At 41.1% G+C, this 14,857-nt stretch overlaps 1 protein-coding gene across 1 annotated transcript; it reads right to left on the bottom strand.

The window, feature by feature from the left end:
* LOC140243748 (all-trans-retinol 13,14-reductase-like) lies at positions 1–12,914 on the bottom strand. Its single transcript, XM_072323414.1, has 10 exons — positions 12,663–12,914; positions 7,981–8,163; positions 7,243–7,487; positions 6,340–6,541; positions 4,762–4,959; positions 3,907–4,026; positions 3,233–3,484; positions 2,317–2,483; positions 1,310–1,469; positions 1–344 (listed from the first exon to the last, which is right to left on the bottom strand). The coding sequence occupies exons 1-10, from the start codon at positions 12,868–12,870 to the stop codon at positions 214–216; spliced, it is 1,866 nt and encodes a 621-aa protein (XP_072179515.1). The 5' UTR covers positions 12,871–12,914; the 3' UTR covers positions 1–213.
* Between the last annotated feature and the right edge of the window lie 1,943 nt (positions 12,915–14,857).

Raw genomic sequence — 14,857 nt, 5'->3', positions numbered from 1 at the left:
GGTTGAGCTGTCAGAAAGATGCACACCCCACCCTAAAATGACATGTCATCAGTTATCGTTACTTGAGCAAGCATCTATGCAACACCATCACCCGTAATGTTACTTTTAAAATCTAAATTATGTCATGTAGTCATGATTTGCTGCATATTTGGCGATTGGACAGAGCGACTACAGACCCCTTTTTGGCAGCACCGCTGGAAGCAAAGCCCCCTCTTACTTGGCCTTCTTCTTCTTGGACTTGAGGGAAGAGAGGTCGCCGATGAGATTCCTGTTAAGGATCTTGCTGCTGCACAGCAAACCAGCATACATGGCCCCAGCAAACCCACAGGTTAGGATATCCTGACCTGCACCCCATGGAAGAAACAAGAGAGGGTAGGTTGTTAGAAATAAATCCTCACCCATCCATTTTTTTCTTTCACATTGTTATATTTTTTACAATAATTTTAGTGCTCAGAACAGCATGGTTTTCATAATGTTCTTTTTTTATTCGATGCAGTACTGAATATCTTGTATATTTTGACAGTGAATCCTTGGGAATTTTATTCATATACCGGTGGCAGCTTATACTGCCATGCTCACAAGGACCCATAGTAATTCACTTACCAGGTACAGTAGACTCCGCTTAATTGGGTAGTGTCTGGCAGAGCATTTCTTACTCCAATTAAGAGGAGAGTACTGTACTGGCATTCAAAAATTATGTAATTTCTTGATACAATGGACTCCTGTTATAACAAAGTCCTCGGGACTGGCAGTTTCTTTCATTGTATCGATACTTGGTTAAAAATGAAAAAATAAATGATAAAAGACACAGAGCAGACATTGACAATGTTGCGGCCTGAATTTTTACTTTGTTGTAACCGGAACTTCGTTATTTACCATGTTCGTTATAACAGGAGTGCACTGTATCTGTTTCTCGGACTGATTTGGCATGAATCGTCAATGGGATGCTGCCTTTGTTCACTGCTTTTACTCTCTGTATTTCAACTGTCTACATCTGTGTCCTCTTCAGGAAATAGGGATTCATGTTCTCTTGTTAGTCGATGCTACAACAAGGAAGTTGCCATGGCAACACAGTGACATGTGTGTTCTGGGAAGAGTGCTTCTACATATAGCAGAGTTTATGAAATCTGTTTCACAGAGCTTCAACAGTTTTTTTTTTCTTTTATTCCTTTGGAAATTTTTTTTTTCCCTTGAAGTCCTTGCAACAGAGGGGTTAGCCACTGCTGCATCATTCTAGTAAATCATTCTGACAGAAGCTAAAAAACAGGAAAAAACGGAAAATGAGGCTGTGCAAGGAATGTAGTCTCACCGGTGAGATAGAGGTTGGGAACTGGAGTATCTGGTCTGAGGTTGGTCCAAGTCTCGGCAGAGAATCGCTCCGTGTTGTGATCTAGGCCGTACATCTCTCCAGAATTCTGGGCCAGGTAATACTTGTTGGTGAGTGGGGAGCCAGCTTCGAAGTAATCAACCTTCCAGGACAGAACAAGGTATAGTCTGTCAAATCTTATGCACACCACTCAATTTACATCAAGACTGATCAATTCTACTCCTTGATAGCAACCCTATTTTGCTTATCTTGACTTCCGCACTATGTCCCCCCCCCCCAAAAAAAAAAAAATATATATATAAATAAATAAATAAATAAATAAATAAAAAATAAAATAAAAAGATAAAGAATAAATAAATAAATTAATGAATTAATTAATTAATTAATTAATTAATTAATTAATAAAAACAAAAATTATGACTGGATTTCCACATTGATAACTTTCAATATTATGATTAAACTGTCTGAATGCCATTTCAGGGTCTTCAGCATCTTACCTTAATAACCTTGAAGGTACTTTTACTTATGTATTTCTGGACCCAATTTGGTTCCCCTGGGGGCCTCCAAGTGGAGAAAGATTCCTATTTGTACAAATATAAGGTTTGAGATAAGATCTGCACAGATTCCGTAATTTGGGAGCTACACTTGTACCCTCCCCCCACCCCAGGGATTGCCCCTGAAGGCCCCTAAGTAGGGAATGGTGTCCATTTGTACAAATATGTATTCTAACACTCTAGCAATACCTACCAAGTATGGTGAAAATCTGACCATGGATCTTTAAGAAGAAGATGAAAATGTACAATTTGAGCTGTTGTATGGTGGAATGTCATTTGTGGTTGTCTGCCTGTGAGGGGATTCATTTTGATGTGTGAAGACTCGGTAACTCTAAGGATATTCTGAAATGCATTTCAGGACATTGTGACAGACAAATCCTCTGCATGTTTGAAAGTAAAAATGCTTCAGATCAAATGATGCCCCTCATGCCTCACCTTGCCCTCGAGTTTGGGGAAGAGCTCCAGGACACGTTCCCACATTCTGTCGGAGATGCCCTTTTTGACGGCTTCGTAGGCGTCGCCACGGTGATTGATGCGCCTGGTCTCCCACTCCTGGAACCACTCCCAGTTGGCCAGCGTTACAAGGGTGCACACCGACTTACCTGAAAGAACAGGAAAGAGGGGGAAATTATTCATTATTACCAAGTTAAACCCTTTATGTGCCCACCACACTCAGCATAACTTGCAAACCCTTTTCACCCCAGCATTTAGTAATCCATCCAAACTTGACTAAGTTGTAAAGCTTGTAAGCCCACTCAAGTGCAGCAATGTGCTGCAATCTAAAAGGAGGGTCATTGTGACACAAAAATAAGGGGGATTAGGTTAGTCAATATTCACAGACTATTAGTTTCCAGGCAATCTGTGCCAGAGAGCAAAGAAAGCAGTGAATTAAGCATAGTATACAAATAATGCACAGGTGAGAGAGCACTAATGGAGATGCAGCACCCTCGAGGTTATTCATAATGGTGAAACATGCATGAGGCACAGCTGAGAGCATGTTGCACAACGTTGTGAGTATCCGAGAGCAAATATCAGAGAGAGGTCATTAGTACCAGTCATTAGTAGGCCTATGCGCTCAATGGTAAAAACTTATGCCAGCTGGGCACGTTAGGCAAAATGAAAGACTGGTCAAGTGATTACTCTCAGCCAATCATTTCACTAGGATCCATACAACCATTTTATAACAATGGTTTACTTTCAGATGTTAACAATGAACTAGTGTCAAAATTGGGGGTAAAGGCAAAGCACTCAGTACCTTGAATTTAACCAAGGGTCCCGCAGAAGGAGAAAAACGTTGAAGTACAGTAATGAGATACACAAACAAAAGAAGAAATGCCAAGATCGGACAAACCTGGATAGCGCTCCTCCCACGTGGAGTCCTTGGCGGACGGGAAGCTGATGAAGAGGAGAGGGATCTTGGCGGTCATGGCCTCCGCTGCCGACAGGCTGGCGTAGGTCTTGGTGATCCCGTTCAGGTCGTTGTTGGTGAAGACCCAGTACTGGCGCTTGGGAAGCTCCAGCTCCTCAGCCGTGCCCTTCAGGCCCACAAAGAGGGAGAAGCCGGCCAGGGCGGTCCGGGTGCCCTTGAACTTGTCCATCAGATCTGCGACAGTACGGCAAATAATAATCATGTTTTTGGGTGAGCTTTTACGTTTAGAACGGTTGCCCTGTAATATTGTCACTGCATGCGATTGGAGAGCAAAAAATTTAAATCTGGGGTAAACGAAAAAGAATTTGGAGTAAACTTTAACTTCCAGGAAATTCCACAAAAAGTTTGCTTGGATGGTAAGGATGCCTTTTCTATTGGATCTGTGACAACAGACCATTAAGCAGGTAGAGGTCATTTGGTGGGAAAAATTTTGCTGAGATATTTTTATGGAAACAGAGTGGCAAATATCGCCATTATAGGTTATGATAGAAATTCTATAAAAACTAGAATTTTGTGCATAGTGTGCAATCTCCCTTTAAATTCTGAGACATGGCTCATCTCACTTCACACTTGGTAAGTATTAAGGGCTCACTTACCATGTTTCTTGACTGTCTCAATTGGGAGAAGCTTCTGGTACGTGTTGACCAGACCAGCATCAGAGATGATGAGTGGAGCATGGATGTCTACATCTCCCGTTGCCTTGGTAACACGAACACCTACAAAGAAAGCACAGAAAATCATCAGGTGATATGACCTTTACATTTCATTTTCTTTCCAAGAGATGGGATTACGATCTCAAGTGTGTAAACAAGACCCTCGATAGCTCTGATATTATACTATCAACAGTGAATGTCTGTTCTCTACTACACAATGAATACCTACTGCAAAAACTTGGTGGTCAAGCAAATTATGCATGCAGTCTACAAATTTAATACCAACAGTCGTGAAGGACTATTGCATTTGGGCATGGGCAATGGTTGAATACTTTACATGGTGGAAAAGTTTCCAATTATCAAACATGGAGGGGATAGGGAACTATATAGCCTCTTGTTGTTAGTTCACAGCCTCCTGCTATTTCACATACGCATATAAGTCAACAACCCTTTGGCTGTTTCACAAGAGCAGATACTGATTTTGATTCTATTTCTATTCTTCTGGCAAATTACCTATAAAATGACTTAAAGAATGATTTCAATTTCTGGATTTACATTTCATTTATGATGTAACTAATATACTAAACATAAGGATGATCATACTTCTTTTTGAATGTAGAACATCAGCTGGAAATGTTGAATTATTAAGAAATCAATTACGATGAAGAAGAGTAATCCACATATTTATCAGTATTGCCATGTCTCTTGCTATTTGTACATCCATGAACAAATAAACAACTTTGGGGAACTGGTGTAAAGAGGTGGCTGACCCCTTCAAGATACGGGAGACATACTTACCACACGCAGCACCGTCGCTGTCAATCAGGATCTGGGAGACAGGGGCTCTGACCAGGACACGCCCACCTGCCTTCTCAATGACTGGGATGATGTGGTAAGCAATCTCGCTGGCCCCGCCCCTGGGGTAGAAACCACCATACATGTAGTGGTTCATGAGCAGCATGTGCATCATGAGGCTGGTATCCTCAGGTATGGTGCCTGCAAAATACAAACACACAAATGAAAATAAGTGGGAGAAAAAAGGTTTATCTGTTGATTGCTTTATCCTCTTCAAGACATCACATGCCTTATCAGAGCAGCTTAAATCAGGTAAATACACACACAGAATGGTCTTGTTTGCACAAATGAAAAGCAAATTTCATTAAGTGTGCTACATACTAGTATGTGTTCCTCTTACAGCACATGGGGAAACCTACAGTACAATGCATATTTGGCAGACGGTAATGCTTCCACGACATGTTTTCTTGCGTCCAGTCAGACAATATCAAACACAAAATATTCCCCATCTTGCAGTCTCATCTGGAAAAAATCTCTGAACCAGGTGCTAATATCCAAATGGGGTGCACAACATTTGAAACACTTCTGTTTTTTTTTTTCTATGTTGCTGAAGCTGCTTAGGATTTCACTGATTACAAGTGTCATGTTTCCATGTTGTATTATCATCAGAAGGGGTAACAGCATGAACTGTCAACAAGAACAGCCTATGTTCTAAACTGCTTATAAGGTTTGCCCATAATTGGCAGCACTGGAGGTGCTTTGTTATCATTCTCAAACACAGTCGGACTTGTCCAAGCACAGCCTTGTGGTAATTCACCATTCATGTGTTCTGTTCGCCACTGAAATATTTGAGAGCTTGCTTCAAAAAATGTTGAGTAAGAATACTGCATAATCACGGTGGCACACAGGCTTTCACATGCTTGTACACAAGGGGTTTAATACTTTCCCTTTCATACTATGCATGAAAATGCATTAATACACTCAAAATTTTGGGTAACTCTCTCTGTGCCACGGAATTTGAGCAGTGTGTAAAATGGGCTAAAGGGATGGTATTGTTTCAGCTGAGATGGGGCTTCAGGTTTCCAACATTTTTTGAGGATTTTTCGAGATAATGAGAAACCTCATAAGAAATATGAAAAGAGCATATAATTATAGGAGAAATTCATAGTTAATTTGATGAAAATTGATTTTCAAATGGCTGAGATATCCAAAACAGGCCGATCCTAATAAAATGTGAGACCCAACTTTTATTAGGATCACTTTGTTATACTTTGTTTTTAGATATCTCAGCCATTTCAAAATGGATTTATATCAAATAAACTTTTAATTCCTCTTAGAATTGTATGCTCATTAACATTTCATAAAGTGGTTTTTAAGTATCTTGCAAAAAGTTATGAGCTGAATTCTCGTCTTAACCAATTCTATACCATCCCTTTAACCCCTTGAGGACGAGTCCCGAGTATACTTGGGCAGGTGTCTATGGGAAATGCGTGTTTTAGCAAAATCAGTCTGTCCTCAACGGGTTAAAAAGGAGTGGTGGGGGGGGGGGAGATAATGTGGGGTGGGTCTCTCCCTCCTCACCGTAGTCCCCAAAGCAGTAGGAGAGGACGGCCTTGAGGTCAGGGTTCTCCGTGATGCTGTCCAGGAACCGCTGCAGGGAGATGGCGGAGTACTTGAAGTACTTGGTCATGGCACTGATCATCCCCGTCGATATAAGCAGCTGGCATACACTCATGGGGAGCATCTTGAGGAGGAAGGCTGTCTGCATGTGCACTCTTTGCTCCTGGTGTTACAAGCCGTGGAAAAGAGAATCACAGCAGCTATTATTTTCTGCCATTAATCTTCTCACTTTCATTTCATCATTCTGTCTTGTGGACACCATCACAAATATACACAAGAAAAGACAATGAGACAAAGCAAACACAACTCCATCACAGAGATATTTCACAAAGATATACTGAAAGTGAAGGCAATGCCTTACTAGTATGTGATAAAAGATACCAAGATTAAATAATATTATAGTTTCAGACCATCATCTGTACAATGTCGTCGCTGGGGTGATAAGACCTTGTATCTGCAATTTTGGTGAAAATGAGTTTTTAGGATTAATGGTCAAATAATTGGTTACGTGATGTCCTGTCCAAATCCCAACTGTCTTACTCCAAAAATGAAACCACCACGGCATGTCAAAGGAAAGGCTATCCCATTCGCCACAGTGCTTTGGCCGCCATGTTTTTTGGCTCTCCTGAACATTTGACATTTTGTAGATACGAGGTCTTATCGCCCCAGCGACGATGTGCAGATAAAGACAATGCACACAATAATTTTCTGCCTTTGGTGTTGAAACAAATAAAACAATTTTTTAAGATCAATCGCACTATTTGTTTGAACATGAACAGCAAAAAATTCTTGTGCAGACAGTATTCGTCTGCGATGCTGATAATGGTTTGAATTATAGGTATTAGGCTCCAAACATTACATTACCCTCATGTGGAAGAGATACTTGTCGATGGCCTGCTCTTCTTCCGGGAAGTGACCGACGAGGCAGTCCCTGAACAAGGTCTTGGACCCGGCCTCCATCTTGAAGAACTTCTTCTTCTCGCCCTCGCCGATGACGATGGTGTCGTAGTTCTTGTCGATGGGCTCCCAGACCAGCTGGCCTTCGGTCAGCTGGTCAATGTAGGTGCGTGTGATGGTGTTGGTAGCCATCTCACCAATGTAGTGGATACCTGGAGAAGAATGTTCGCACTATCAACTGAACTTCTTGTCACACACATACAGAACTCACTAATTCTTCTCTCACCTTTTCTTTGTCTTTAATACACATCATATTCTTTAGAAGCAATATATACATGTAGTAAAAGCCATTAACAACATACATGGACATTGCTATCACAAACAACATCATGACATCACTCCCACTATTTTCAATGCTATGAGGGTATGACCACTGCCTTATTCTTGAACATGAAGAATGTCATTCATGGCATTATCATTTTAAACCATCATCAAATGTCATTACTACTAATTGCCATCATCAGCATCATCTAGATATCATTAAATGCCATAAATGCCATTATCATTGTCATCATCATCAAACCATCATCAGCACCATTATCATCATCATCATTATATTCTTAAAACTGCCAATACTTTCGAAATTGCAGCATGCTATTCAGCATGAATTCGAGGTACGGTACTCAGGTAGACAACATCACATACCAACGTCAAACTCGTAGCCCTTTTCCACAAAGGTGTGGCAGCAGCCACCAGCCTGGTCATGCTGCTCCAAGACGAGTACCTTCTTTCCCGCCTTAGCCAGGATGCCTGCCACCGACAGGCCCCCGATACCACTACCAACAACGATGGCATCAAGGTCCGTAGGCACTTTCTGTTGGGTGAAACCTGAAGGGGTAGGGGAGGAGAATGAATGACACAGAAGGTCAAAGGTTAAACAAAGAATTATTGTCCATTTACCTGTCCATTCAAGAGATTCTCCTCATACCAAAGAAGTCTATCCTTCAATGTCTGAAAGATTTTTCCACAGATTCCATAATACAAAATTTCTTGCACGTGATAACTGCTCTTCAAAACATTAAAATGTTTTACATTAAAGAAAAAAATGTTGCATTCTATTTTTCTGAGCTGTTTCAACTTTACCTCAGTCTATAGCACAATCAAGTATCAATGTACACAGTGTAAACTTTGGGTGATACTTTCAATACTATGACATCGACATGGCAAGAAAAATTCTCTAACTCTCCTTCAACATTGAGTTTTAAAGTGCCAAATATGACATCACGTGGGGACTGTACCTGTGGAACTTTTGAAAACTCAAGCAAAAGAAGATTCTGGGATCTGCTTCAAAATGGACATTGCCTCAGGCAAAATCTTTAATGGTGCTGACTGCAAAGACAGAATGGTGTCACAAGCAAGACCCATATTGTCATGCAATACTCAGTCTTTTATTCTTCTTTCCCAGTTTGTCTGTCTTTCATTACAGCTTGGGGCAGTGATACACAGCATTCCTTTTATTCTGCTTCTTCCTCTTATCCACCACAGTCCACAAATGTACAAATATTTTTTGTGTCTGTAGCTGGCATGGTGGAGGTAAATTAGTTGGAATCCATTCGTCTCGATGGCGTACCACTAGGCAAAAAGTTTGCCCTGCCTTGAGTGGCTGTATATAGTCCCATCAGGGAGGTGGACTCACTTCCACCTCCCTGGTCCCAATCTTGAATGACAATCTGTGATGCCGTTGGAGTGTCTTCTCCAGATTGCTACGAGTCTGGGGCTGGTGGGATATGGAGAACTTTTGCTGCCCATACATGTACATGTACCTCAAGTTCCCCTCTCGGCGTTGCTAATGTAGTACAAATGAAAGGATGAACCAATACAATTTGGCACCAGCACAGCTGCAGGAGTTGCCGAACCACCACAGGGACTCCACTCCAGATTTCTGCAGGGTTTACTCTAGGAAGCCTTTTCTTCTCCTGAAGATAACCACAAGGCAGTGGTTCCATGCGGCAGGTTGTACAATGTACTTGGTTACAAGACCCAACTCTATAGTAGCAGGGTTGATTATACCTGACCTGACATAAAGATGGACTTTACTCTCTCACAATTGTTAAAGATTCTTTGTACAGTGGCATTTTCCAAATACTTGATTTCACACAGTTGTACAAAATTCTCCAGCCATCATAGTCAATACTGTATAGAGTTTGTTTGTACTTTTCTATTCCTTCTTCGTGTGTGGTCAAGCATACAGGGTAAATGAGGTGTGGCTAGTTTAATGGGGCATGGGGTCCACTGGGAAGCTTGGTACACACAGGATGATTTCAAATTGGGTGCTCAGTGTAGTGCTGGTAATAACTGAAGTTGCAATGACAATCATGCAAGATCAGTAAATACTTTTTGATGTGTCTAGTGTGCAATAGGCCTAATACTCCATTTGGAGTGAAGAAACAAAGAGAGGAATGAGGGTTAAGGTTAATATACCATCCACAACAAGAAAAAGTAATGGATTTCAGCTCATTTCATTCCTCATGCTGTTGTTTTTTCATTTCATTTACTTAAAAAAAAAAATGTTCTATCAGCATTATTTCTATATACATGTCATTTCAAGTTGTTTCTGGCAAAAATACAAACAATTCAAAAATGTTGCTTGAGAAGAGTATTGGGTTGTCAACCTCCAAACAATTTCAATCATTTCACTCGTTCATCCTATGAAATGCTTATTGGTAAAGTGGCCAAGTATAATTGCAAATTTGTAATCATAGTCACATGTGACTATGATCTGTAAATGTATACAAGTACGTAGGGTATAAGATCCAGTCACCATTGTTTCTTCACATCAAGCAGGCTGCATCTAACTTTGAGGGTATTAAAGTACCATTTCCTTTCAAGGAAACATCCACGACCTCTACAGTAAGCTCTGTTTTTCATGTGTTGGCAATTCCCTTGTGTTGCTACGAAAATCAAGAGATTTTTCCATACTATGGGTATTTTTTCTTCTTTTTCTTTTTGCTTATGCCCATGAGGTCACTTTTGAAGACTCATTTTTGTAGCACCCTGACAACTAACTGCTACCAGTCTGAATGCTTTTGTGTACAACGGAGCACCACGGGGTAACCTGACAACTTGTGTTGATCATGCTTTTCATTGACCTATCCTCATCCATTGTGTGTACTGTAGTTACAGGCCACATGCAGCTCTGTTGAATCAAATGGAATGCATACACAATTTTTTTCATATACATGACCAAAAAGGAGGAGGACTGCGGTACAGTACACGATAAAAGGAGGAAGTATGTTAAAAAAAAAAAATAAAAATCATGGTAAGAATGATGAAATGTGGGAATTTCCCTCCCTTTTGGAGTCCTGTACATCCCCTCATAAAATTGATTTATTATTTATTAAACGGAGAATTTCAATATACAGACTTGAAAGGTTGATTTTAGGATAGATTCTAATCCAGATAATCTCTTAGTTCTTCTAGAATTGTATACCGTATAAAACCAGGTGACTCGAGAAACGTCTGGGTCTATGCCCTTTTGAAAACTAACTTGGCTTTGGGTCTAATTTATTTGGATAGACCCAAATCAATTTTTCTTTATGGATGACCCAATTATACCATCATCAAAACAAGTGTTCTGCATGTAAACCAAAGGCACCTACGGAGCTTACGCCATGAAATTCAAGTAATGATTAATCCTTTTTCAAATGGTGTAAAGAAAAATTGGCAGAATGTAGACCTCCATATTAAAAAAAAAAAAAAAAATACAAGAAGAGTCTATTTTAGTATGGTATACTGTACAAGTGAACTTTTTGTGTCAACATGTTTGATCCCCCACAACCACCTCCCACTCAATCCCCCCCCCCCTTTTTTTTTCCTTCTCAGGCTCCATGACATTTGGTCATTTGCTCCAGAATTCCTGGGACAATTGCTCCCATTCTGAATGTAGTAGTACATAGATGAAATATCTGCACACTATTCAAAGTCAAACGAAAATTCTCCCCATTGGCACAAACTTGACTGAAAGATCGGTCTGTATCTTGTCGTCGGGGATATATGTTCCACAGAGACTACGTCTGGCCTCACAGAATCCCCTCAGAAGAGCCGTAAAAGTAATTTTAAGAAAATTGATGATAAAAGACTCCTCCACACAGATGGATTTTTCTGTCCACCAACAAACATAAAAAACTAAAACTAAAACACTAATCCTCACATCAAACTAAACCTAAACCTTGTCACAACCCCAACCCTATTCACCCTATGTCCTTGGACTCCTGGAGAAAATAAGACCGCAGCAATCAAGCATTGAAGCAGACCAAAATAATGTATCCATAGTGTCATCCTCCCCCCCCCCCCCCCCGCCTTTAGTATTATAGACCTTATGCATATGACGTCACACGGTCTTACTAACTGAAGGGCGCCCTCCCTCAGAGGGCAAGCGATGCGTTGCTAGAGCGTGCTTTTACACGCGAGGCAATGGGCATTTACACACAACATCGGTGTTTCTTTTACTGTCTTTTCTATTGCATGTAATCTACAGCCCTATATCGGGAAATTCAAGCTTGTATAGCAAAATCGACATTTGATGTATGCATTGCACTCACTAGGTTAATGATATATCCAACATTTTGGCACAATTTTCATGAAAAAAGATGCAACTACCAGCGGTCGTAACAGCTCATCAACCTACGAATCCGTTAGCCAATCACATGCGAGGTAGATTTCTACGTGTTTTTTACTAAAACACGTACCTCGCATGTGATTGGCTAATGAAATTCAAAATGGCGACATACATTCATCGAACGGCGATGTTGCGCTATGGATACAAATTTCTGCGATATAACCTAGGAATTCTAGTTGCTGTGAGTATTTCGATTGCACAATGTGAGAAAATTACCCAAATATTGCTGCATAATGTGTCATGTCATGTCAAACTTGATTGATGGTAAAAAAAAAACCCTGCCACTAGCCTGGGGACTGGCGGCGAGTGAGGCGATCGCCGCTAGCGCGCATAGGAAAAGCACATAGCTGCACGCCTCTGCGATGCGATGTCAAGGACTTCGCTTGCCCTCTAAGATGGCGTCGCGAGAGGTTGTCAAGCGAGTGATGACGTCAATGCATAAGGTCTATTGTACCTTTAACATTAACAACTTGAATACCAAGTCATCCTCAATAAAATCGACGCTGACGATGGAATGTCAAATGAGGCAAAATCTACACTATTACTAAATACTAGCTTGACTAGGGGAAGCCAAGTCATACCGAGTTCATGAGTATTCAAGGTCAAGGAGGGAAACCGTTAGCTGCTATCATTTACACACTTAACGTTAGATGCATCAGCTGATGCATATTCCACTAACTGTGCAGATCAGCCATTCATCATTTCTGACCTTGTTTGATGACTTTGTCTCGAGCCGAGCTGTCGCTAACCACGGGAGCAGGCGGGCGGGCACAATCCTGGGCGAACGGATTAGGTCCCGGCTTCAGTTTGATGGCGATCTGAACAGCAAATACAACCAAAAACACCAAGAAAATGCATAGCGCCGTCAACACAGGGTTGGCAAATGCCCATGCAACTACTTGAGAAGCTATCGCCATGTTGTGGCTTATTTATAAAGGTGCTCAGAGAAATACTCTCGTTGAACGAGCAGGCACGGCGAGATCTCCTTGATCACAGCGCAATGCGGTGCTAGCGGACTCGACTACCCTTAATAGAAGTTGCATGTATCCCCGCCGTCCCGAGAGCTAACCCAACGCATACGGCGCGGATCGGAGCAGGCAGGGCAGGCAGGCTAGTTCTGTGTGTACACGGCGCGGCCCGAGAGAAGCAGGGGTAGTGGTAGTCCAGATACTGGACGATTTTTATTATCCGCAGTCCCCACACACTAGACACCCACCCAATGCGCCCAACCGCTGATTGCGACACTCCACCAATTGGTACTCCCGAAAGAGGGGTGAATTGTGTAATATAGTGTACATGCATACACCATCAACGTACGTCCGTACACACGCGGGCACACTACGAATACAGTCCAGGAAGTGGACTAGGGTAGTGGGGTGGGGTGGGGGGGGGGGGGGCACTCAAGACGCCGGTATGGCGTGGACAGGTGCTTGTCCGTACATTGCACGTGCACAGGGGCCTATGCATTCAGTAGCACGGTTCTCCTACATGGAATCAGGGAGGTGTTCCACCTCCCTGATGGAATCGGGTAAACGGGCAGAGGATACGCAGTACCCGTTATGTGTCCATCTATCAGTTAGTCTATTAATCTATTGTATTTACATTTTCGATACATTCAATGAGATTAACCAAGTTCAAGTTTAAGTTCAAGTTTTATTCAAAGTTTCCACAATACAAAAATTTACATAAAACAATAATATGTAACAAGGAATACATTGTTGAATATATGCGTTTAAAACAATTTGCAGAATATTTGAATATAAATTGACAATGCATGTAGATGCATTATACAAGTGTAGATGTAAAGTGGAGGGGTCTTAGAAAAGCAAGCTTGTATAATAAGACCCCTGAAAGGCAAGTTAAGACATGTGATATAACAACTCACAAATATATACAAACATATTAAAGCCACATAATAATTTTAGTGGAATCCCTCAAGAAGCGCAGCAACCACACCCCAGAGACCAAAAAAAATGACACCAAATTTATTGCCCCCCCCCCCCTCGAGTCAATTTAAAAATGTATTTTATCGGTTAGTGATATATGACCACAAGGTATACTTGGTATACTCTTGTTTGATCAATATTATCTAACAAAATGAACACATTTTGATAAGCTATGATATCAGACTTCTGGCTTCCACGTATTTAGTGTCACGTCGGCAGTCATTGATGAGTGAAAAAAGTTGAAGTTAGCTAAAATTGACTGGATTTGAGACTAAGATTTTCGGAGGGTGCTGGATGATTACGCAATTCGACTAGCCAAGCGACGCATCGCGACGGTCGACGACACCGGAAACATGGAAGTTTATAAACGAGCCGAATAGAAAAGAAACTGCATGGCTGCAACTTGGAAAAAGTTGACTGAACTTATCTCTGGCTTTCCTCACCTCGGATCTGCTTTGTTGTTTTGAGAAATGATGCACGGTTCATAGCTTATTACCTTTACTGTAATTGTAACTCTTGAGCGAAAAAAAAAAAAATCTCCTCTCGTCTCTAGCTGCTATGTTAACTTATTTCTATATTGATTTGACGATGAGAAATATAGCGATCTATGAAGATCTAATCAGGCTATCAGGGATATTGAGGGAAGATTCTACACCGTATTAGGCCGTACAGGGTCTGCAATATGAAGGAGAGTTATATAGGCCTACTGCTTGAGGAATCACAACTAAGATACTTTAGCGCGACATGTACAATGCAATTCCACTACTAACAAAAATCAATTATATACAAATCATGTAAGAGCTCAAATGATGCACTGGTATGTAAACAAAATTTACCAGGTCAAAACGAAAGAAAAACAAAACAGAAACAAACATGTTCACTGAAGATACCGCGGAAGTGATATCCGTGAAGTTTATAATAGTCGAATGTGATAAGTCACGAACCAAGATCAAGAGGT

The sequence above is a fragment of the Diadema setosum genome, chromosome 20 (genome assembly GCF_964275005.1).
Source record: "Diadema setosum chromosome 20, eeDiaSeto1, whole genome shotgun sequence".
NCBI classification, from domain to species: domain Eukaryota; kingdom Metazoa; phylum Echinodermata; class Echinoidea; order Diadematoida; family Diadematidae; genus Diadema; species Diadema setosum.
The sequence above is the reverse complement of the archived record's forward strand: the minus strand, read 5'-3'. Positions and strand labels throughout refer to the sequence as shown.